Source organism: Gorilla gorilla, chromosome 7 (assembly GCF_029281585.2).
Source record: "Gorilla gorilla gorilla isolate KB3781 chromosome 7, NHGRI_mGorGor1-v2.1_pri, whole genome shotgun sequence".
Classification (NCBI taxonomy): Eukaryota; Metazoa; Chordata; class Mammalia; order Primates; family Hominidae; genus Gorilla; species Gorilla gorilla.
Window position 1 is genome coordinate 23,610,458 of NC_073231.2, and position 25,925 is coordinate 23,636,382.

At 40.9% G+C, this 25,925-nt stretch overlaps 1 protein-coding gene across 38 annotated transcripts in view; it reads right to left on the minus strand.

The window, feature by feature from the left end:
* The window catches only part of CSGALNACT1 (chondroitin sulfate N-acetylgalactosaminyltransferase 1), a 357,361-nt gene that overhangs the window by 24,076 nt on the left and 307,360 nt on the right, over positions 1–25,925 (minus strand). For all 38 annotated transcript variants that reach the window (XM_055349096.2, XM_055349091.2, XM_063709119.1 and 35 more), the window contains one exon: positions 11,699–11,800. In XM_055349096.2, the coding sequence (XP_055205071.1) occupies positions 11,699–11,800 (102 nt within the window). The remainder of the gene's footprint in view (positions 1–11,698; positions 11,801–25,925) is intronic.

The window sequence follows — 25,925 nt, forward strand, 5'->3', positions numbered from 1 at the left end:
GGATGTATAATTCCCAGCTCCTGTCTTGCCCTGCACCCTGAGGCATGCATCCCTCCGTTTCCCACACAATACCCGAATGTACACCAGCATCGGAGTCTGTATCAGTCTGTTTTCACACTGCTAATAAAGACATATCCAAGACTGGGTAATTTCTAAAGGAAAGAAGTTTAATTGCCTCACAGTTCCATGTGGCTGGGGAGGCCTCACACTCATGGCGGAAGGCAGAAGAGGAGCAAAGTCACATCTTACATGGTGGCAGGTGAGGGAGAATGAGAACCAAGCAAAAGAGGTCTCCCCTTGTAAAACTATCAGATCTCGTGAGATTTATTCACTACCATGAGAACAGTGTGGGGGAAAATGCCCCCATGATTAAATTCTCTCTCGCCAGGTCCCTCCCACAACACGTGGGAATTATGGGAGCTACAGTTCAAGATGAGACTTCGGTGGGAACACAGCCAAACCGTATCAGAGACTTTCCTCAAAAAGCCTGGGTAAGCTGCCCTACATAAGGACTGGCGAATAGTGGATACTGTGCTTTTACATCATTAAGTACGATGCTTCTTTTATGTCTTAAATAAACTACTATACAGCAGCACGTTCAATTTGGTTCCACAGAGGAAAAGTATGCCTGGCTCTGCGGAGGACACAAGGTGTTTAAGACATTGATTAGGACAAAACACCCTTCTCACATAAGACATGATGTGTGTGTGTGTGTGTGTGTGTGTGTGTGTGTGTGTGTGTGTGTGTGTGTGTGTGTATGCATGCTGTGTATTTATATGTATACTTTTTATTGAGTTAAAATTCACACAACATAAAATTTTAAAGTGTATAAATCAGTGTCATTTAGTACATTCACAATGTTGTAAACCGTCACCTCTTTCTAGTTACAAAATGTTTTCATCACCCCAAAAGGAAATCCTATACCCATGAAACAGTCACTTCTAATCCCCTCATATCCCCAGCCCCTGGCAACTGTTAATCTACTGTCTTCATGAATTTACGTATAAAGAATATTTCCTATAAATGGGATTATACATTATCAACCTTTTTTGTTGTTGTTGTTTTTCTTTTGAGACAGAGTCCTACTCTGTCACCCAGGCTGGAGTACAGTGGTGAAATCTTGGTTCACCACAACCTCCACCTCCTGGTTTCAAGTGATTCTCCTGCCTCAGCCTCCCCAGTACCTGGGATTACAGGTGTGAGCCACCACACCCGGCTAATTTTTATATTTTTAGTAGATATGGGGTTTCACCATGTTGGCCAGGCTGGTCTCAAACGCCTGACCTCAGGTGATCTGCCTGCCTCAGCCTCCCAAAAGGCTGGGATAACAGGCGTGAGCCACCGCACCTGGCCATTATTGACCTTTTACATCTGGCTACTTTCATTTATCACAATGTTTTTGAGGTTCATCCCATTGTAGCATATATTAGTACTTCATTCTCTTTATGTCTGAATAATATTCCATTGTGTGGTTATGTTATATTTTGCTTTTCATTCATCAGCTGATAGATATTTGAGTTGTTTCTACCTTTTGGATATTGTGAATAATGCAGCTATGAACATTCATGTACAGTTATTTGTTTCAATACTTACTTTCTGTTCTTTTGGGTATATACCTGGGATCAGAACTGCTGAGTCAGATTATAATACTATGTTTAACCATGTAAGGAACTGCCACACTGTTTTCCACAGTGGCTGCACCATTTTTCATTCCCAAGAGCAATAGACAAGAGTTCCAATTTCTCTGCCTCCTCAGAGACACTTGTAATTGACTTGTGGATTACAGCCATCCTGGTGAGTGTGGTTTGCATTGTAGGTTTCATTTGCATTTTTCTAGTGACTAATGATGTTGACCATCTTGTCCTGCTGTGCTTATTGGCCACTTGTGTATCATCTTTGGAGAAATGTACATCCAAGTCTTTTGTTCATTTTTAAATTGGGTTATTTGTCTTTTTACTGTTAAATTCTCTCTCTAGTTATTGAATATAGACCCTTATCAGATTATGATTTGCAAATATTTTATCCCATTATATAAGCTATCTTTTCACTCTTATGGTAGCACAAAAGTTTTTAATTTTGATAAAGTTCAACTTATCTGCTTATTCTCTAGCTGCTAGGGTTTAAAAGTCACATCTAAGAAATCACTGCCTAATCCAAGGTCATGAAGACTTACACCTATGTTTTCTCTTAAAACTTTGATAATTATAGCTCTTACATTTAAGTCTTTGATCCATTTTGACTTCAAGTTTTGTATATATAGTGGATGTGTACCTATCAACTACAGAAAACAACTTTCATTCTCTGCACATGAATATCCAGTCATCCCAGAACCATTCTTAAAAAGATGATTCTTTCCCTCATATGATGATCTGGTACCCTTGTTAAAAATCAAATGACCAGAAATGTATAGGTTTATTTCTGAACTCTGCTTTCCATCCACTGATCTACATGTATATTTTTATAGCAGTAGCAAAGTCTTAACTACTGTAATTTTATAATAAGTTTTGAAATTGAGAGTATGAGTCCTCCAATTTTGTTCTGTTAAGATTGTTCTGGCTATTTTGGGCCCTTGCATTTCCATGTGAATTTTAGAATCAGCTTGTCCATATCTACAAGAAAGTCATCTTGGATTTTAATAGGGAGTGTACTGAAACTATAGATCGACTGACTGAGTACTGTCATTTGAAGAATATTAATGAACATGGGATGTCTTTCCATTTATTTAGGCCTTCTTTAATTCCTTTCAAAGTTGTGTTGTAGTTTTCAGCATAAAATTCTTGCACTTTATTACATTCATTTCTATGTTTCTAAACTTTTTTATATTACTATGAAAATTGTTTTCTTAATTTCATTTTCAGATTGTTTATTGCTCATGTATAGAAATACAATTAACCTTTGTATATTGATCTTGTACCTCACAACTTCACTGAATTTGTTCTTAGCTCTAATAGTTTTGTAGATTCCTTGTAATTTTCTATATAGAAGATTATATCATCTGTGAATAGCATTTACTTTTTCCTTTCCAATCTGGATGACTGTTATTTCTTTTTCTTATCCAATTGTCCTGGCTAGAACACCCAGTACAATACTGAATAGTGAAAGCAGACACCTTTATCTTGTTCTTGATCTTATGGGGAGAACATTCAGTATTTCACCATTAAGTATCATGTTTTTCATAGATGGTTTTTTGTATGTGTCCTTTATTAGGTTAAAGAAGTTCTCTTGTAGTCCTAGTTTGAGGATTTTTATCATAAAAGGATGTTAGATTTTTAACAAATGTTTTTCCCTATGCATATTGAGATGGTCTTGTGATTTTTGTCCTTGAGTCTATTAATATGGCATATTTCATTGATTTTTGTATATTGAGCCAAACTTGCATTCCTGAAAAAAAAATCACACTTAGTAATAGCATAAAATTCTTTTTTTTTTATGTTGTTGGATTCAGTTTGCTAGTGTTTTGTTGAGGGTTTTGCATTTATATTCATAGGGATACTGATCTATAGTTTTCTTTCCTTGTTCTGTCTTTGTCTGGTTAGGTTATCAGGGTAATGCTGGCTTCAAAGAATAACTTGGAAAGTGTTCTCTCCTCTTCCAATTTTTTTGGAAGAGTTTTTGACACACTAGTGTTAATTCTTTGAACACTTGGTAGAAATCAGCAGTGAAACCTGGGCTTTCCTCTGTGGAAAGTTCTTTTTTTCTTTTTTTTTTTTTAATTAAATCAATCCATTTGCTTGTTATAAGTCTAGTTAGATTTTCTATTCCTCTGTTCCCTCTCCATTCCTGTGCTGTTATTGTATTAATATTACATCTTTGTGCACTGTGTGCCCATCAACACAGATTTATAATTTTTTTGTATGAAGCTGTCTTTTAAATCAGCACAAAAAAAGAGTCACAAACACAAATACATTTATAGTATCGTTTATATTTGCCTATGTAGTTACTTCACTGGCAATCTTTACGTCTTCATGTGGATTTGTCTAGTGTCCTTTCATGTCCGCCCCAAGGACTCCTCTTAGTATTTCATACAGGGCATGTTTATTAGTGATGAAGCCTCTTTATTTGTTTATCTAGGAATGTCCTAATTTTGCCTTCATTTGTAAGGAATGGTTTTGCTGATAATAGAATTATTAGTTGAAGTCTTTTTCTCACTTTGAAAATGTTATCCCACTTTCTGGCCTCCATTGTTTCTGATGAGAATTCAGCTATTAATCTTATCAAAGATCCATTGTACTGGATGAGTTGCTTCTCTTTCTCTGTCTTTGGATTTCAAAAATGTGATTATAAGTTTAATGTGGATTTCTATGAATTTATTCTATTTGGAGTTAAGATTATTAGATATGTAGATTAATGTTTTCCATCAAATTTGAGAAATTTTTAGCCATTATTTCTTCAAATATTTTTAGGTGCCCTTCTCTATCCCCTTCTTGACTCCCATTATTCATATGTTTGTATGCTTGATGGTATCCCATGAATCTCAGGTTTGTTCATTTTCTTCATTCTCTTTTCTGTTTCTTCTGAGACTGAGTCATTGCAGTTGGCCTATCTTGAAGTTTGCCAATTATTTCTTCTGCTTCTTCAAACCTGCTGTTAAGCCTCCTCTGCCTTATTAATTTTTCATTTTTGTTATTGTATTTTTCAACACTACAATTTCTATTTGGTTCTTTTAAATAGTTTCTACTTCCTTGTTAATATTCTGTATTTAGTATAGCATGTTTTTCATACACTTCAGTTCTTTAAATGTGTTTTTACTTTAGTGAATATACTTAATACAACTGATTAAAAATTTTTGTCTATTAAGTCAAACATCTAAGCTTCTTCAAGGACAACTTCTAATGACTGATTTTTTTTTCTCGTGCATGAGCCTTAGTTTCTTCACATGCCTCATAATTTTTGCTAAAAATTGAACATTTAAAAAAATGTATTATGGCAAGCCTAGAAATTAGTATCTCCTCCTTCTCCCAGGTTTTTTGTTGTTTGTTTAGTGACTTTTCTGAACTAATTCTGTGAAGTCTCAATTCTTTGTTGTGTGACCACTTAATGGTCAGCTAATGAGTGGACAACATTTTCCTTAAATGACTGGAACCAGTAAGTCTCTCTGATTTTGCTGAGGGATTCTGTTTGCATATTGGGATACACCTTCAGCACTCAGCCAGGCAATCAATGACTTATTTATCCTTTACTTCTTGCTTCCACAGAGCCTGAAGGTCAGCCACAAGTGGGAACTTAGGACATACTTGGGTTTTAAGTAGGAGCATAGCCCTAGAGAGGTACATGGTCCTTAGGTTTTCAGGAATGTGCTGGAGCTTTTCAAAGGCCCTATGAATATCTAATCTCCCAGATTTTCCTTTTAAGCTTTTTGATTAGTCTATTGTTTGCCCCAACTCTTAACCACCACCTCAGGCAGCCACAAAGTTAAATACTTCCTATAATTGTTTTAGACAAATGCTCTCCCTGAAGAAAATACTTTCTGCATTGGAAGAGCTCTGAGTCAGGTCAAATAAAGACAACCTTGTGAGTGGTGTCTTCCGAGGAACCTCCGGACAGTTCAAATAGCGACCACTCTCTGGTTGTGATGCTTTAAAGCAAGCTTGTCCAATGCATGTGGCCCAGGACAGCTTTGAATGCAACCCAACACAACTTCATAAACTTTCTTTAAACATTACGAGATTTTATTTTTAGCTCTTCAGGTATCATTAGTATTAGTATATTTTATGTGTGGCCCGACACAATTCTTCTTATTTCAATGTGGCCCAGAGAAGCGAAAAGATTGGACACCCGTGCTTTAAATATCTCCAACCCCATTTTGTTTCACCATTGGCTGCCAGGCTGTGGTGATCACTGTGCTTGTGGGCTGTTGAATTTCCAGCTTACCAGAGAGCTGGAGTCAGGGATGGGAATAGAGCAAGTTAAACCTCCATAAAGCTCCCTTTCACACCAAAATTCATCCATGTTTCTTGGATAAATGCTCTCCAGATTGTTGCAAACTTCGGTTAATTTTTAGAGTTCTGAGAAAAGTGATTCTATTTTTTTCCAATTTTCTTACTGCTTTTGTAGAGAGGAGTGTTTGCAGAGGCCTTTACTCCATTTTCACTGCTCTGACTCTTCTTCTTTTAAACAGTGCATTCTATTCCACTGCATGTACTAATATCATTTAATTGTTTTTCATAATATATTTTCCCCACATTTTTATTTGGAGAAATTCTAAACCTTCAGAAAAGCTATAAGAATAGTATAATAAGTGCCCACATACCCTTGGCTAGATTCACTAAGTGTTAACATTTTACCACATTTGCTTTTTTTCTCTCTCTGAAGGATTTGAGAGTTAGTTTCAAACATCATGACAACTTCACCCTTGAAGACATGCATCTCCCAAGAAGCAAGATACTCTCCTGGTTCATTAGAAAAATATAATAATCATACTCAGGAGATTAACATTTTTAGCATATCATAATTTATAGGGCATATTCAAATCCCCAGTAAACAATTCAGAATGCAGGCACATCTCCACAAAGAGTTGGCACACAAAGCAGAATCACGCTTAGCACAGCCTCTGGCAAATGCCAGGTGAGATGGTCAGAGGCCTGAGATACTGCCTTCATCTGCAAGGTGCTACTCCCTGCCCCTGTTTCCCAGGGTCTGAGACTAATTATCTGCTTGGGAGGGATCTATTGTGCAGCTTATTTCACTTTAGCAAATGAGATGGTTATCTAAAAATCCTTGTTTAAGAAAAAAAAATAAAAGCAAATCAACAATGCTGCTCAAATTTCTGAAAATAGACAAACAAAAAGCCTGGAACAAACCATTTCCCCCAGAAAATAATCTTCCTGGGGGTATCTGTCAAATCATTTCAAAGAGGTGTGAAATGCTGACACAAACATTGCAAGGTGGGTCCCTGATAACGACAACAACCCTCTCCTAGCTTCACATACACTCTGGCAGGGCGGTGTCTCATTTCTAGCATCTCAATCTCAGAGATGATTCCTCGGAAGGATGCTTTCATGTCCTTGTTACTGGGCAAAGATGAACTTGTAATGTAGTAAATGTCAACTTACAATGTGGTCAATGCCAATTCATCTACCAGTTACATTAAAATAATTTTTTGCCCAGGCGCAGTTGCTCACGCCTGTAATCCCAGGACTTTGGGAGGCCGAGTTGGGCGGATCACAAGGTCAAGAGATCGAGACCATCCTGGCCAACTTGGTGAAACCCCATCTCTTCCAAAAATACAAAATTCGCTGGGTGTGGTGGTGTGCGCCTATAGTCCTAGCTACTTGGGAGGCTGAGGCAGGAGAATTGCTTGAACCCAAGAGGTGGAGGTTGCAGTGAGCCGAGATTGTGCCACTGCACTCCAGCCTGGTAAAAGAGTGAGGCTCTGAATCAAAAAAAAAAAATTCCTATTGCATAGCTCCAAGCGAGTATCTAAAGCAGCATTTCTCAGAGTATGGTCAATGAACCACCCACATCAGCATCACATGTGGAACTAGTTCAGTGATGGTTCCCAGGCTTCATCTCAGGCCCACTGATTCAGGATTTCTGGGCCTGGGTCCCAGGAATCTGCATTTTTAAAAGCACCACAGGTTATTCCAAAGCATGTTTATAATGAAGAACCACTGAGCTCATCTGAGATTAACTGAAGCTTGGAAAAATCTACAGAATAAGAATCAGATATTGAGAATCGATTTGTATTTCTGTCTATGTTAGTAGCTTTTAAACATTTTGACCATGATCCTTATAAAGGAATATATTACGCATCCTTATGCAGCACACACACACGCACACACACTGAAATTAAACTTCCATGAAAGAATATTTATCCTTACTACTTGTGCTTCACTCTGATATTTTCTATCCTATCCTACTTCACTTTTTAAAAATTGGACATAAGCCACAAAATCGATTTCACAACCCTCTAATAAATCACAAACTGGTGTTTGCAGAACACTGATCTATAGCAATCAACTGAAATGTAAAGCTCAACTGACTAAGAATAAACTAGGGAGAGAGAGTGTGAAATATTGCATACTGGTCACTAAACAAGATTTTTAAAAAGATATTAAAGTACATGCATTTAGCTAGATTTAAAACAGCTTAATCACAATACTGATTTCCAAATAACATAAATTTCATTTAGTGTGACTATAAATCTTACTACTTTCAACTAACAACTATGGGTTTTAGGAGGGAGCATATTAGAGTGAACAGGTGGTGGTATGCTAACACTGTGAGTCTAGACCTTAACAGGAGGCTCTGATTCTTGCTCTCCCATCTGGCAGGGATCACAGCCTGAGTAACGACCTCATTAAGCCTCAATTTCTTTACATGTGAAGTAGGGCCCAAAACAGTGTCTATCTCATCAGGTAATGAATATTAAATACTATAATTTATGCAAGTTACATTATTCAGAAATAAGATACCTCTGAACAAAAGCTTTATCACCTTAAAAATAATTTAAAAATGTTTAAATAAAGTTTCATGTATAAGCTCATATATAGATTACTATGGGAGGCCGGGTGTAGAGGATCACACCCATAATCCCAGAACTTTGGGAGGATGAGGCAAGAGGATTGCTCAAGGCCAGGGGTTTGAAACCAGCCTGGGCAACATAGGGAAACAATGGCTCTACAAAAAATATATATAAAAATTAGCCAGGTATGGTGGCACATGCTTGTAGTCCCAGCTACTAAGGAGGCTAAGTTGGGAAGACCACGTGAGCCCAGGAGTTGGAGGCTGCAGTGAGGTATGATCACACCACTGCACTGTAGTCTGGGGGACAGAGCAAAACCTTGTCTCAAAAATATACAAAACACATTACTATGTGCACAAATTTACTATATACCTGGCATTATTTTTCTCCTGATGAAGAAACCTTGAACATTTTCTCTGTATGGCGTTGTGCTAAGTGCTGGAATTAAGGAGTCATGAGACACAGTACCACTTATTGAGCAGGTTATAATCTAGTTGCAGACTTAGGACAACAGGAAGAAATGTAAATCATCAAATCACGCACCAAGCGCCAGATTTAGAGGTGCAGAAAGTGACTATAGTTGGAATTCAGAGAGGAAAGGTCTGGGAGTCAGAAAGAGCTCCAGAGGTGGGAACTTAGGCGGGGAGTGATGGGGGTTGAGGTTTGAATTAACAAAAAGGAGGGTGGAAGGAACTCCCAAAAGAAGAGAATAATGGGAGTGCAGACAAAGATCAAATTCTGCTCCCAGTTTGGCTAGGGAGCAGTAAGTCGTAAAGACAGGATTAGAAGCAACAGCCCGTCTGGGGACCAGGCTAAGGCAGTGAGGGAGGTAGGAAGATTGATCTGGAAGATACAGTGTGGTATGGTAGTGTGAAGTCAACTCAGGCTGGCTGCAGAGGTCTGGGCATTTCTAGGAGAGGTGGCCTGACCAGCAACACCATAAGAGAGGGCAGGACATGGCCCAAAGCATCAGTGACATCAACACTACAGATATCACTGGTTAACAGAATGAGGAGATCAACATCAAAAAATTATTTATTTTATTCCCTATGCAACTAGTCAACCAGGTATAGGTATAGGTATATACATATACAACTAATACATATACCAGGTATAGGTATATACATACACAATTTAAGAAGTTCAGGTTAATTTTGCCAAAGTTTACGTAGCATTACTTTAAACACCAACCAACCTGGTCTCTAGCATGAAGCGAATTCGGTAGACTGATGACTAGATGTTTGCCAAAGTTTGAGGCAAACCATCTCTACCACTCAAATGATTTTACTTTTCTTACTCAGATTCTATGTATTCTTTGCTCACCAAGCTACCTTCTGGTTGAGAATTCACCTTGCCAGGTAATTTGATATGGGGAAGAATGTATTGATAAAGGTATAGTCTTAAGCATTCCAGTCACTACAAGGGGTCTAAACTGTCCTTCTACTTATCCATGGGACTCATGTAAATGTGGTTACGTGTAACCCTCAGCAAATGCCTGGTCATTCTTTGATGTGCTGGAAATCTGCCATACCCATAGGAAGGAGGCTGTCAAGCCCAGCTGTACTTCAGAGTCACCCGGGGAGCTGCTTAAAATCTCTTGGGGTGGGGCAGCCAGCTGGCTGCACTTAAGGGAGCAGCCCCCAGGCGGACTACCACCTTCTGGTACAATTGTTCTCAATTGTGGCTTCACGTTAGAATCATCCGGGAAACTTTAAAGAGCCCATATCTAGGAACTGACATTGACACAGACGTTAAAACCTACCCACTGGGCAGAGGAGATGAATTTATATCATTCATGTTCTTTGTTTCTAAGCAGAGGTGAGAACATTTGTAATGTACTGGAGTCGAGGAATTTCTATGTCACTTGCATTTAGGATATTCGATTATTTTATTCTATCTGATCTTAGACACAGGCCATAGCTTTAAGTTGTTACTGGTTTTAAACTCTTAACAACTCATTATTGCTTTAGAGCAGGGATGGGCACAACTTGTCTGTAAAGAGCCAGACAGTAAACAGTTTAGGCTTTGTGAGTCACACAGTCTTTGTGGTGACTACTCAGCTGCACAGCTGTAGACAAAGGCAGCCACAAATAATATGTAAACAAATGGGCATGCCTGCATTCCAATAAAACTTTATTGACAAAGACAGGTCCAAGACAAAATCTGGCCAGTGAGCTGTAGTTTGCTGATCTCCTGCTTAAGAATGCTTGAATAATTATAACTAGCATTCAGATCTTGGACCCATTAATACAAAACTAGTAACAAAGCATAAAAATAAAAAGTACACTCAGTCTTAGAATCTTACCCTTCGACTATCATCCTATTACCATTTACCAGAAACTCAAAACAGAGGGCACTGTTTACATCTAAATCATATGGATCTACTCAGACTATGTCTGCCCCTGAGTACCACTGGCCATACTCAAACCTTCACTTGCACAGAAACCACCCACCTGATTACTCAAATTGCCCCCCTGCAAACCTCCAGGGCAAACTACAGGCCAGTGTGCAGCGCCATTCTGGCTTACATACTGGTAGAAGATGCCATGGGGATTACTTATTCATTTATTTTTATAGGGAAAAAAATCCATCTATGCTGCTTTTGAATACATTTACTCCCCATGCAATTGATCAACTAGGTATAAATGTACAACTGAAGGTCTCAAGTTTTTGGTTAAACAATTTGTACTCAACTGAGTAAGTTTGATCAAGGATCCTGCCTTGGCCACCACGTCTGGTTTCCCCTGAACGTCTTAAAATACTTAATGAATGAAAGCCCAAAGGGTGAGACTGTTTGCTAAGTGGATGAGATCTGAGCATAGACTTCACTCTTAGCCTCTGAAGCTGTGGCTGAGACAGAGCTCACTGCCCAGCTGTGCTCTCCCTAATTCCTACTCTGCAACATAAAGAAGTCCCCACATCTATGGTACTAAAAATGATGACACCCAGTTATATGGAAGCTCAAAGAAGCCCACACTCCCCTCACCCTTGCTGTGCGCAGTTTATCTCCAATGTCAAAGTCATCACCCATGCACATTGAAAACCAGTGTCAGACAGGGTAGTCTCCTGCGGAAGAGGAGTGCAGACTTTTCCCTGAACACAGCCAGCAATCAATCCATCCCAGTTCACCCACAGTGTAAAGGAAAATAAAACTAAGCAGAAGTTTCAGCCTTGGATGTGTGCTTCTGAGCTCAGTTACCGGGATTCCTTATGACGGCTCCGTATTGTACTCACTTGGAAGTGTTTTCAAGTATTCCTTTGACTTCATTTATTTCTTCTTTCCCAAAGTAAACAACAGTGAGATGGACTCTCCCATCCTGCTCAATGCACATCTCCCTGGAAAACAAAACACATGCATGTCTGGCACCTGTTTTCACACTGACAGGCACAGCACAAACCAATACCTTTTTGTAAAGTGCAAAAGGGTCTTGAAGGAAACTAGGTAAACTTCCAGGAGAGCCAAGATGGGAATCCAGGACCTTTCTGGTTGGACATTCCAACTACCTGTATTTGTATTTATCTTATCGGGACAACAAGGAAATTTAAATATGCAGTAAATCAAAACTCAGATGCAAGGCACCTCAGGTCCAATCTGCCACAGTCCTAGCCCACCGGGTCCAGACAGTGTCATGGAAATGGGTCCCTGGGGTCCCCGGTTCTTACCCCATAAAAAGACTATTTTAGACCAATATCCTTGATGAACATTGATACAAAAACCCTCAATAAAATACTGGCAAACCGAATTCAGCAGCACATCAAAAAGCTTATCCACCAGGATCAAGTGGGCTTCATCCCTGGGATGCAAGGCTGGTTCAACATACGCAAATCAATAAATGTAATCCAGCATATAAACAGAACCAAAGACAAAAACCACATAATTATCTCAATAGATGCAGAAAAGGCCTTTGACAAAATTCAACAACCTTCATGCTAAAAACTCTCAATAAATTAGGTATTGATGGGACGTATTTCAAAATAATAAGAGCTATCTATGACAAACCCACAGCCAATATCATATTGAATGGGCAAAAACTGGAAGCATTCCCTTTGAAAACTGGCACAAGACAGGGATGCCCTCTCTCACCACTCCTATTCAACATAGTGTTGGAAGTTCTGGCCAGGGCAATTAGGCAGGAGAAGGAAATAAAGGGCATTCAGTTAGGAAAAGAGGAAGTCAAATTGTCCCTGTTTGCAGATGACATGATTGTATATCTAGAAAACCCCATCGTCTCAGCCCAAAATCTCCTTAAGCTGATAAGCAACTTCAGCAAAGTCTCAGGATACAAAATCAATGTACAAAAATCACAAGCATTCTTATACACCAATAACAGACAAACAGAGAGCCGAATCATGAGTGAACTCCCAGTCACAATTGCTTCAAAGAGAATAAAATACCTAGGAATCCAACTTACAAGGGATATGAAGGACCTCTTCAAGGAGAACTACAAACCACTGCTCAATGAAATAAAAGAGGATACAACCAAATGAAAGAACATTCCATGCTCATGGGTAGGAAGAATCAATATCGTGAAAATGGTCATACTGCCCAAGGTAATTTATAGATTCAATGCCATCCCCATCAAGCTACCAATGACTTTCTTCACAGAATTGGAAAAAACTACTCTAAAGTTCATATGGAACCAAAAAAGAGCCTGCATCGCCAAGTCAATCCTAAGCCAAAAGATCAAAGCCGGAGGCATCACGCTACCTGACTTCAAACTATACTACAAGGCTACAGTAATCAAAACAGCATGGTGCTGGTACCAAAACAGAGATATAGATCAATGGAACAGAACAGAGCCCTCAGAAATAATGCCGCATATCTACAACCATCTGATCTTTGACAAACCTGACAAAAACAATAAATGGGGAAAGGATTCCCTATTTAATAAATGGTGCTGGGAAAATTGGCTAGCCATATGTAGAAAGCTGAAACTGGATCCCTTCCTTACACCTTATACAAAAATCAATTCAAGGTGGATTAAAGACTTAAATGTTAGACCTAAAACCATAAAAACCCTAGAAGAAAACCTAGACAATACAATTCAGGACATAGGCATGGGCAAGGACTTCATGACTAAAATATCAAAAGCAATGGCAACAAAAGCCAAAATTGACAAATGGGATCTAATTAAACTAAAGAGCTTCTGCACAGCAAAAGAAACTACCATCAGAGTGAACAGGCAACCTACAAAATGGGAGAAAATTTTTGCAACCTACTCATCTGACAAAGAGCTAATATCCAGAATCTACAATGAACTCAAACAAATTTACTAGAAAAAAACAAACAACCCCATCAAAAAGTTGGCGAAGGACATGAACAGACACTTCTCAAAAGAAGACATTTATGCAGCCAAAAAACATGAAAAAATGCTCATCATCCCTGGCCATCAGAGAAATGCAAATCAAAACCACAATGAGATACCATCTCACACCAGTTAGAATGGCAATCATTAAAAAGTCAGGAAACAACAGGTGCTGGAGAGGATGTGGAGAAATAAGAACACTTTTACACTGTTGGTGGGAATGTAAACTAGTTCAACCATTGTGGAAGTCAGTGTGGCAATTCCTCAGGGATCTAGAACTAGAAATACCATTTGACCCAGCCATCCCATTACTGGATATGTACCCAAAGGCCTATAAATCATGCTGCTATAAAGACACATGTGCACGTATGTTTATTGCGGCACTATTCACAATAGGAAAGACTTGGAACCAACCCAAATGTCCAACAATGACAGACTGGATTAAGAAAATGTGGCACATATACACCATGGAATACTATGCAGCCATAAAAAATGAAGAGCTCATGTCCTTTGTAGGGACATGGATGAAACTGGAAACCATCATTCTCAGCAAACTATCGCAAGGACAAAAAACCAAACACCGCATGTTCTCACTCATAGGTGGGAATTGAACAATGAGAACACACGGACACAGGAAGGGGAACATCACACTCTGGGGACTGTTGTGGGGTTGGGGGAGGGGGGAGGGATAGCATTAGGAGATATACCTAATGCAAATGACGAGTTAGTGGGTGCAGCACACCAACATGGCACATGTATACATATGTAACAAACCTGCACATTGTGCACATGTACCCTAAAACTTAAAGTATTAAAAAAAAAAAAAGACTATGAAGTACGAAAGATGAGAAAGCTAAAGTCCAGAGAGGATGAGACTAGAATCCTTGCCCATGACTCTCTTTTCTTATGTGAGCTGAACACAGAGTCTTAAAGACTGAATAAGCAAAGGTCAAAAGTCATTCTCTTGTTTAGGACTCTAGAGTGCCTTGGAAGCACCCAGTGTTATGACTATCCGAGGAAATGGCAAGGCAGAACAGTCACTGAAGTTCACCCTTCCCAAGCAGATATCATCACCTTCACCATGTCCCCATTTCTCCTCTCCGTGACTCTAACGATCCCAGGCACCGAGCACCTCATGCTCCAGCTTTCTGACAAAACCACCATTCGGCTGCACCCTCCTGGGGCCAGACCTCTAGCTCTGGCCTGGTCCTGACCTGCTTTCCCACATCAGCTATTTGTGTTTTGCCCATGTCTTGTCCTCTCAAGAGAAAGCACTGGCTAATCTGGGAAGGTCCTCTGCTGACGGTTTAGTTCATTTATGTATATGTGTATGTATGTAAATGCAGGTGTGTATGTGTAAATGTGAATATATGTGCATGTAAATGTATGTATGTGTAGATATGTAAATACATGCATGTGTGTAAATCACTGTTTATGTACACATATATGCATATATTATGTACATATGTGTACAGTTGCCCCTCAGTATCTGTGTTAGTCTGTTCTCATGCTGCTAATAAAGACATACCCAAGACTGGGTCATTTATAAAGGAAAGAGGTTTAATGGACTCACAGTTCCACATGGATGGGGAGGTCTCACAATCATGGCAGAAGGCAAAGGAGGATCGAAGGCAAAGGAGGATCAAAGGCATATCTTACACAGTGGTAGGCAAGAGAGCTTGTGCAGGGGGACTCCCATTTATAAAACCATCAGATCTTGTGAGACTTATTCACTACCACAAGAACAGTATGAGAGAAACTGCACTCGTGATTCAATGATCTCCACCTGGCCCTGCCCTTGACACATGGGGATTACAATTCAAGCTGAGATGTGGGTGGGGATATAGCTAAACCATATTAGTATCCATGAGGGACTGATTCCAGAAACCGCCTGGGGATACCAAAATCCAGATGTTCATGCCGCTTATATCAGCAGCCCCCAAACTTTGCGGCATCAGGGACCAGTTTCATGGAAGACAATTTTTCCACACTGGGGGTGGGGGTGGAGGTGGGCTTATGGTTTCAGTATGAAACTATTCCATCTCAGATCATCAAGCATTAGAGTCTCATAAGGAGCACACAACCTAGATCCCTTACATCTGCGGTTCACAATAAGGTTCATGCTCCTATGAGAATCTAATGCTACAGCTGATCTGACAAGAGGTGGCACTCAGGTGGTAATGCTCACTCACCAGCTACTCACCTCCTGCTGTGTGGCCTAGTTCCTAACAGGCCACAGACCAGTAATGGTGTGTGGACCAGGAGTTGGGGCCCCCTGTCTTATATATATAACATGGTGTGATATTGGGATATAACCTACATACATCCTCCTGTACACTTTAAATCATTTCCAGATTACTTTTAACACCCAATGCAATGTAAATGCTGTGTAAAGTGTTTTTGTTCTGTATTGTCTAGGGAATAATGACAAGGAAAAAAAAAAGTTTGTGCATATTCAGCACAGACGCAGCCATTCCTGTTTTGTTTTTTAGAATATTTCCAGTCCTTGATTGCTTGAATCGGAGGGTGTGGAACCCTTGGATACAGTGGGCCAACTGCATACGTGTATGTGTGCAATTTTAACCTGAGTTTCTGTAAACAAGTTAATGGAAAGGTTCTACTGGTAGGATATTTTGTGATATTGATATTTTACATGTGCTTCCATTTGGTTTCTTTTATCTCAGTGTTGGCTACTTACCCTAACCCCCAAGCAATAATCCACATCATAATTTCTAAAGATCCTTGAGCTGTAAATGCAGAGGCCAGTTTGTTCAATGCTTTTAATGATGACACCTAAAAGAAATGACCGCCTTCCTGGGGTTGCTGGGAGAAATCCACAGCAATAGAAGACACAGTTCTTGCCCTCATAACACTTACTTAGGAAATCAAATGGGCTCAGTTAAAACCATCAGACATCTCACGGCATTGATATAAAGAACATGGAATTGAGAAGGTACAGCAAATGCTGTGGGGTGGAATGGCTGGGGTCAGTGAAGGAGGGATAGGGTTTAGAAAGGCAGAGGTAAGAAAGAAGAGAATTCCAGATGGAAGAAATAGGGAAGATGATACTGACCCAGGCAAGATGCATGCAGGGCTCACTCTGGTCACAGGTTTGATTCTGAGAATTCTGTCTCTTTCTGGTGGAAGAAAGAGCACCTCAGGAACCCAGAGCAATGGCAGAGGTTTAAAAGTAGACAAAGGACAGGGAATAGAGGCCTAGGATGTAACGATATGTTTCGAAACCAGGAGTTCCCATTTAGCCACAGTCCCTGCAGACTGAATCATCACCAATCAATAATGAAATCCTCTGTACATAGAAGATCCCTTTTGCAAACTTCCCAGACAATGCCTTAACTTCCTCTGCCACGGTAGAATACAAGCACACACACAGGGCCAAGTGCCAGAAAAATTGCTTGAAATTTGTGCATGCAGTGGGAAAAATCCATCCTAGAATCAGGAGAGGGTCACCTGCTAAGTGTGAAGAAAAAGCATTCTCATTTTTCTAATAACATCCTTGCTGTCTCCCTCTCTGGTATTTTTAAATCCATTCAAAGAACTTCCTGTTTTTAAGCAATAAGACAGATGCATCAGAGCTTTACTCTCTGTGACTAGGTGAGGCGTCTTAAAAAAGGCAAAGTAGAATTTGTTGTGAGGTCTACCTCCAAGGTTCCATTGCATTCATTCATGTACTCTTTTCTTTCATTCATTCAACAAACACTTGGTGACAACATATCATGGACCAGGTACTCTACCAGTGGATCTTAAGAAATGAGTAAGACATGTCTGCCCTTGAGTTCTCCATGTACTGTGCAAAACTGAAAACTATCTGTAATATAACTAACAAGTACTTTACAAGAATATGAGTCTCATACCATGAAAAACCATGGCTGGCTGGCTGAATGATCTTTGTTTTCCTCTAAACAATTCTGAGTAAACTCCATCCACTGGAAAGGTGTGTGTGTGAGAAAGAGTGTGTATGTGAGTGAATGTGTCCATATGTTTTTGGTTTGGAGGCAAAAGTTTAAAAAGTAAAGTAGGCTGGGCGTGGTGGCTCATGCCTATAATCTCAGCACTTTGAGAGGCCGAGGCAAGAGGATCACTTGAGGTCAGGAGTTCAAGACCACCCTGGCCAACATGGTGAAACCCCGTGTCTATTAAAAATGCAAAAATTAGTCAGGCCTGGTGATACAGGCCTGTAATACCAGCTATTTGGGAGGCCGAGGGAGGAGAATCACTTGAACCTGGGAGCTAGAGGTTACAGTGAGCTGAGATGGTGCCGGTGCACTCCAGCCTGGGCAACAGAGCGAGACTCCATCTCAAAATAAATAAATAAGTAAGTAAGTAAAATGCATGAGAAAGGAGGAAAATTGTATTCGTTGCGTATTCAAACTCCTGGCTTTGCACGGTTATTCATACCTGGACACATGGTACCTGAGTCCCTTGGGCTGACTTACTTGCCTCTGATAGCACTTCTCTATAAACACCTTGGTAAAACTGTCTACGAAGCCTTTGCCATGAATCTCAGGAAACTCCAACTTCCTAAGATCCCTCCAGGGAGCTCATGATTTTCCCATAGACTCTGTGCATGAGCTCCCCATTCCCACTGGGTCATTCTTCTGCCTGAACCTGGAAGCCTGAAAATTCATTCATTCATTCATTCATTCAGTTATTGAGACAGAGTCTTGGTCTCTCACCCAGGCAATGGTGCCATCTTGGCTCACCACAGCATCAACCTCCCAGTTTCAAGTGATCCTCCCACCCTAACCTCCCGAGTAGCTGAGACCACAGGTGTGTGCCATCATGCCCAGCTAATTTTTGTATTTTCAGTGGAGACAGGGTTTCACCACGTTGGCCAGGCTGGTCTCGAACTCCTGACCTCGGGTGATCCACTCTCCTTGGCCTCCCAAAGTGCGGGGATTAAAGGTGTGAGCCGCCATGTCCGGCCTGAATATTCTGTTCGTATTCCACAAACACTCTTTTTAGGATATTTTTTCTTAAAACAACAACAAAAATAAACCCATAAACCCATAAACCAGTTCTTCCCCCACATATTGTAACAAGAGAGTATGGAGAGTACAGAGGCTAATTAAGATGTATTTCCTATCACAAAACATGTATCACAGTCACTTAGACACCTATATTTCTATTTCCCAAGAGCCAAAAGTCCTTCATGGTCTTTGAGTTCTGTTATTAATCTGCACGCCTGCCCTGTGGAGGGCCATTGTTCGTAGCCTTAGCATACAGGTGAGGGAAGGAGTTCCAATGACCTGACAGAGCTATGGAGGCAACAAGGCACAAAAGCCAGGTTTCCTAAGCACCTGCCTGGTAGTCAGCTCCCCAGGTCACCTGAGCCGCATGAGGAATGCACCTGTTAAGTCTGACAGCTTTGAACTCACTGTCTAGGACCCCACTACAAAGCTGGGGGATTGGTATGGCCAGGTGGAAGGGAAAAGCCACAAGAAAACTCCAAACGTAAATAGGCTGTGGGGAAGGACTGTTCATTCTGAGTTTCTGATGGGAACCAGACAGATAGAATGGGCAGATATGATGGACTGGTGACAGGCTGATCTGAGGCCTGATTTGAGGAGGGGTTGTACCCTTAGGGTGATAACTCATCCTAAAGAAGTCTTTTTCAACCTCTGCACTGCTAACAGTTTAGACTAACTATTGTGGGAGGCGCTGTCATGTGCACCACAGGATGTGTGGCAGCATCCCTGGAGCACCCACCTATCCCAGATGTGACAACCAAACAGATCTCCAGACGTTGCCAGATGTCCCAGAGCAGGGGGAGGTGGGTGTACAAAATAGCCTTGGTTCTCGACCACTGTCTTGAGGGAGAAACACGCTCAGTAATAAAAACTGACTTGTCAGAGGGGGAGTGTGGTTGTCAAAGTGATGCACACCCCTAGGGTGGGTCCTGTTCTCCAACCAGCTTTTGTGGACTCACCTGTGAGTCCTAGAGAGACAAAGCTACAAAAAACGTGAGGCTTTCTTTACAGCAAACAAAACTATGAGGATACTGGGAGCTCAAGCCAGGACTTTTGGGGAATGTAATGGTGTTAGTGTGATAGACATGCTGGTGGTGGGTACGGTAGCAGCGGCAGCCTCATGCCATTACGGAGTGATAGCCCCTCTGGCTGTCGTCGGAAGCATGGGTTTGCTTCAAACAACTGATGCTTGTGCAGCCAGGGGAGGTTGAACTTAACATCTGCACATGTGTGAGTTATCACTGAGGATACCTAGAAAGACTGAGAGGGCCAGAGAAGGTTGGAGATCTTGCCAGAGTAGGGGAGAGAGAGAGGGGGAAAAACTGTGTTTCTTGCAGTTAAGGATACCTATCTTTATAACTCATATTATGTGGTCTAGGGAATCGTGGATTCAATAAAAAACACTTAATGGGCACCTTTGGGTGCAATTAATTATCCTCATTGTAGGAAGAGTTACAAAGGATGACCATGTATGGTCTTTGTAGTAGAACCAATCAACCAGGTTTTCCTGCGATTTTCCAGATTTTAGCAATGAAAATCCTATATCCTACAACATTTCTCAGTCCCAAGCAAATTGGGACAACTGGTCACCCTCCCTACTGCAGGAACTTTATAGTTTTTTGGAAGCAAGAGACAACTCAAGAGCCATAATATAATGCAGGATGGAATAGCCACGGTAACAGAGGTAAAATGAACTAAAAGGCTGAGAGGAGAGCACGGTTATTTCCACTGGGTGCCAGGGAAAGAGGGACTGAGGAGGAGGGGGATCCAGACTGAGCCTTGATAGGTGAGTAGCCACCATGCACATGAACAAGGGCAGAGGGAGGGCTTTCACAGCTGAGAAAGACACAGATGCAAGGAAATCACATCACTATTCTTTCCTAAGTCAGTTTGCTACTCAAATGTTCAGGTATGTGATGAATATCTATTTAGGCTTTAAGTAGTGTCCCATGCAAATGAAATGACATGTAAAAGACCTGATGTTCCCAAACTCTATCTGTAGTCTTCTGTGGTTACAAGAAGAAATTCCTTGGCACAAAGAAACTGGAAATAAGGAACAGAGTTAGTGGGGCTTCAGTATTCTTCCTTTGGTTTGGAGCGTCATCTCCCCTCCCCCGTGTCAAGATAAATTTATTAATATATAATTATTCTATTCCATCATTTGAGTAGTCCAATTAGTGTTAAGAAATGAGTAAATTTTGACTCTCAATCAAGCAATTGGGACCTATTTTCCTGATTGTCCATTTCAAAACAGAAAATGAGATCATTTTCCATTTGGTCATTTTTTACTCTTGGATGGATGTTCCTACATAACCCCTGGCTCAAGTGAAGTCAAAACCAACTTCTATCAAGTCTTCAAAGAGAAACCGTTATCAAAATACATGAATGATATAGATTAGCATCTCTCAAACACATTAGCCATCCAACTTGCAGCTCTGCTGTACAAAGTGAAATGGCCTATGGGAGAGGTAGAGGGGCTTAGGGACGGCAGGAGGACTAGACTATGCAAAAGACATCATTTTCCTGTTGGGGAACACAAAGAAACTGGGAATCTCTACCATGATCCAACATTTGCTGACCTGAGGCCTTTCTGTTACATATACCACCCTCGCTATAACATTCCAGGCTCATTTCAATTTCCGAGACTCTATATTTACTGTTTTAAAATAATTTTCCTGAAATTTTCAGAACCACCTTAATGGTTCTAGGCCAAAAAATGAATAAAAGAGAACTGCTATAGAAAATTCAAGTACAAGATTTCCTTGATACTGTATTAAAATATCATAAATGTTAGAAAGAGAACATTAAGACAAAAATTAGCAGTCAAGTCTGAGGAGGAATATAGCACATGAAAAAGGGTTCTCAGTCCAGCTGGAAGCAGTCAAAATAAAAAATCAAGTAAACTTGGAATTGAGAAAGATTTTTTTTAAAGCAAAGTGAAGAATATTTTCCATAAAAATTCTGCCTTTTTCCCCTCAGAGAGGCTCAGAGATAAAGACCAAAGAAAATCTATAGCTTTGTTATTATGAAGTTCTTCCTGCTATCAAAAACAAAACAGACAATGAAGTAACCGGCTGGCTTAAAATCTAGAATATGGAAGGTAAGAAACAAAGCAGCCAAAAACCAAATTTGAGAATAGTTTCAAGGGCAAAATGGGGTGGAAGAAGAAAGAAGAAAGAGGGGGAGGAGGGGGAGGAGGAAGGGAAAGAGGAGGGAGAAGAGGAGGGGAAAGAGGAGGAGGAGGGGGAAAAGGAGGAGGAGGAGGGGGAAGAGGAGAGGGAGAAGGGGGAGAGTGAGGAAGAGGGAGAGGGGGAGGGGGCAGGGAGGAAGAGGGGGGAGGAAGAGGGGGGAGGAGAGGGAGGAGGAGGAGGAGGAGAAGGAGGAGGAGGAATAGGAGGAGGAGGAGGAGAAGAAGAGGAAGAGTAAGTAGGTTTAAGCCAATATGTGACTGGACAAAAAGGAAACAGAAAAACAGCAGGAGCTACATTTAACGCAAACTTTCCCTAGTGAGCTCCCTCTGTTACCAGCCACAGGTAGAGTCTGCAGAGACCCAACAGAGGCGGGTGGGGCATCCAGGGGAGAAGAAACTTCACGTGAAGCCTGTGAGGGTCCCACATCAGCCAGGACAATGACAGCAGGAGAGAAGGAGCCTGCCACAGTTCCAGGCATTTGATTTCCACAAACAAAAATGAAGTCATTTGGAGGTACAGTAGCTCACGCCTGTAATCCCAATACTTCGGGAGGCTGAGGCAGGCTGTGAAGTGATCTTTACAGATGATCGCTTGAGGTCAGGAGTTTGAAACCAGCCTGGGCAACAGAGCAAGACTTTGTCTCTACAAAAAATCTGGCTGGATGTGGTGGCATGCATCCGTAGCCCCAGCTACTCAGGAGTCTGAGGTGGGAGGATCACTGGAGCCCAGGAGTTTGAGGCTGCAGTGAGCCATGATGGCACCACTGCACACCAGATTGGGCTACTGAGCTTTTTTAGAGACCTGTCTTCAAAAAAAATAAAAAATAAAAAATAAAAAAAAGGACTCACACAGCACATACGTAGCCCTACAGCACCAAGAACAGAGCAGTCTTTATTGCTATCAAGGGGTGCAGTGGGGCTTTTATTCTTACTCAGAGATAACAATACTCAAGCTTTAGCGTCAAGCTTTAGCATCATGATTTCTTGTAAATCTGAGGAATATCATTTATTTGGTGGTTCAATGCTTCTTAAATGAAGGCCCTTAGGGTCTGGGTGCTAGGAGAAACCTCATCTCACCCAACGGATGACAGACTTCTCTTCATTAAATATGAACAGCTGGAGGACTCTGGCCTTTGTTTTACCCCTTTCTCCTTGCCTGTTGGGATGTCCTGAAATCTAGTGTTTTTGACAAGTTCCAATTTTCTATTAGTCCCAATTTCTAGGTGGACCTGTCCCTCTTCCCATATTGTTGTTGAGTCCTTGTTCATTGAACTTTATAAAAATGGTTTTATTAAAGTTGTATTTTTTAAAACACAAATAATTTTTGAGAGTAGTTGAGATGACTATAATGAGAAGAAATAATAATGACAATAAATAACTTAGTGCACGCACTGTGTGCACCCAGGAATAAATTTTGTCCCCAGGGATCACCCCAAGCACCGTTCTAGAGCACAAAGATGTGGCCTTTGCCTCCTTCCAGAATATACCCGTGCCTGGCCAGTACGCCGGGTGAGCTGTTTTCTGCACACCTAGCCTTCCCCAAGACCGCTTTGTGTCTTGTGACCAGGGCTGCTCTTTCTTGGGAATTCCAGGCTCCACATCTCTTACTTCTGTCCAAGAAGACATATTTATTATAAGTTGAAGCCATGCAAGTCTTTTCTAGGTAAATAATTAACAAATTGATGCTGATGTGGAAAAACCTGCTACTGATAATAATCCGCATAGAACTGCAAGGGGATAGGGCCCATCTGGACAAAGATTTTCCTTTTACAGAAGATACTAAAGCTGAGATATATGAAGCAACGCATAAAAGATTCCTCAACCAACTGTATGAGAGCAAAGGGTGTTGATATTTTAAAGGTGATGCATGGGAAGGATAATGCTTTAAATACATTAATCTCAAATAGCAATCATTGCAAACTGTGTGTCAAAAATAGTTGAAAATGGCAACAATTTTGCCACCAGTAAATGACCAATGAGGGAGACATAATCTTCTGCTGTCAATTTCAACAGAGTGGAGACCAAGGAAAGAAATGGAAGGTTCTACATTAGCTTCCTGTGGCTCCTGGCCCCACTGACCACCTCCAGATTCAGGTGTGAGAAGGCAGCCTGGGGGACCTAGGGAAGACACAAGAGACCTTGGCTTCCACCTAGGACCTTGGCACCAGCAGCAGGAAGAGCCACAGCAGGCTATTTTGGTATTTCTACAAATTTTAATGAAAGTGGAGAGGGAAGGTAATTCCATCCTAATTACTTGTGAACTAACCCCTGGGGGTGGGGGGGAAGAAAGCGGGGAAGGGGAGATTTGACATAAGCAAAGGAAAAAAGCTAATCACGTTTAGTCAAGATCTTTTATCTGAAGAGTTAGAGGAGAAGGGATGAGAAATGCTGAGAGCTGATGACATATATGCATCTCTCCCACATCCCACCGAAGCGATAGAAACAGAGCCAAAACTTTCCTTTTTCCTCTGTTTGACTGGTAGGCATGGAAAGAGCTGCTGAAGACGAGCAAGTGAGCTGGAGACATGAGTAAGTGGGACTGACTCTTTGTGAAGTCCCAGGCCTCAGCCATTACTTGAAGGCCATTATGAAAGCCAAATATGATACCTCTACCCCTTGGGAAAACAATTAATTCCCCCTACACCAAGTGAGCCTGGCAAAACTCACATATCCATCCCAGGGCTGAGAAGAGCCACAAGAAAAGGGAACTTCAACAAAGGCTGCACAAAGCCCCTGGGGGTTCTTCCTCTCCTCCACCCAGCTTTTACACTACAAATAAACTAAACAGAGAAATACCCTGTCCTCAAAATATGCACAACAATTCTCAGTCAAGATGAGGAGAGAGCCAAGGAGAATCCACCCATACTACGTTCGAGCAAACAGAAGGCTGGGTAGTTCCCTGCACATAATGAGAAAAGATAAAAAAGAAATCATAGCAACCACATCCCAAGAATCAGAATAAAATTAAAAGAAAAAGTTAAGAAATAGCATCTAAAGCAAAAGAAAAAATGGGTCTGAAAGAAAATGTAACTCAAACAGAAGAAAATTTCTTAGACATGTTTCACACTTTATTAACAAAAATATGAATTTAATTTTTAAAAAGTCCAAAGAGAAAACAATAAAACAACAGAATAACATTAGCAGGCATACTGTGTGCTCAGAAAATAAATCAACAGCCAAAATGCACAGAAGTAATACATTAGAAATAGGAAGATACAGAATAGATATGTCAGAAAATCAAATTACTGACACAATAAAGGTTTAAGTAAAAGCAGATAAAAGACTAAGGGTGTTAAAAAAACAGAGATGCTAATAAATGGAGAAGACCTGTAAAATATATAATTGTGTCCATGAAACAGAGAATCCAATAAATGAAGCAAACAGAACTCAAAAATAAAGCATCCAAAAATTACCCTGAAAGAACCCACAAAGCAAACAGGAAACTGTACTACAGGAAAATCAGTTAAAGAACAACAGACGTTGGCCAGGTGTGGTGGCTCACACTTACAATCCCAGCATTTTGGGAGGCTGAGGCAGGCAAATCCCCTGAGGTCAGGAGTTCAAGACCAGACTGACGAACATGGTGAAACCCAATCTCTACTAAAAGTACCAAAAGCAGCTGGGCGTCGTGTCATGCACCTGTAGTCCCAGCTACTCGGGAGGCTGAGGTACGAGAAGCGCTTGAACCTGGGAGGCAGAGGTTGCAGTGAGCCAAGATTGTGCCACTGCACTCCAGCCTGAGTGACAGAGTGATACTCCTCCATGAGAAAGAAGGAAGGTAGGGAGGGAGGGAGGGAGGGAACAATAGAAGCTGAGATGAGACATATCCTGATTAAGTGAATGTGATTAAAGACTAATGAAGGAATTTTTCAGGCATTCTGGCAAAAGCCGTTTACGAGAGAGACAAAATAAAGTGGTCTTACACTTCACCAGATCATTTAATGCCAGAATATCTACAAAGTCCTGAGGAATGACAG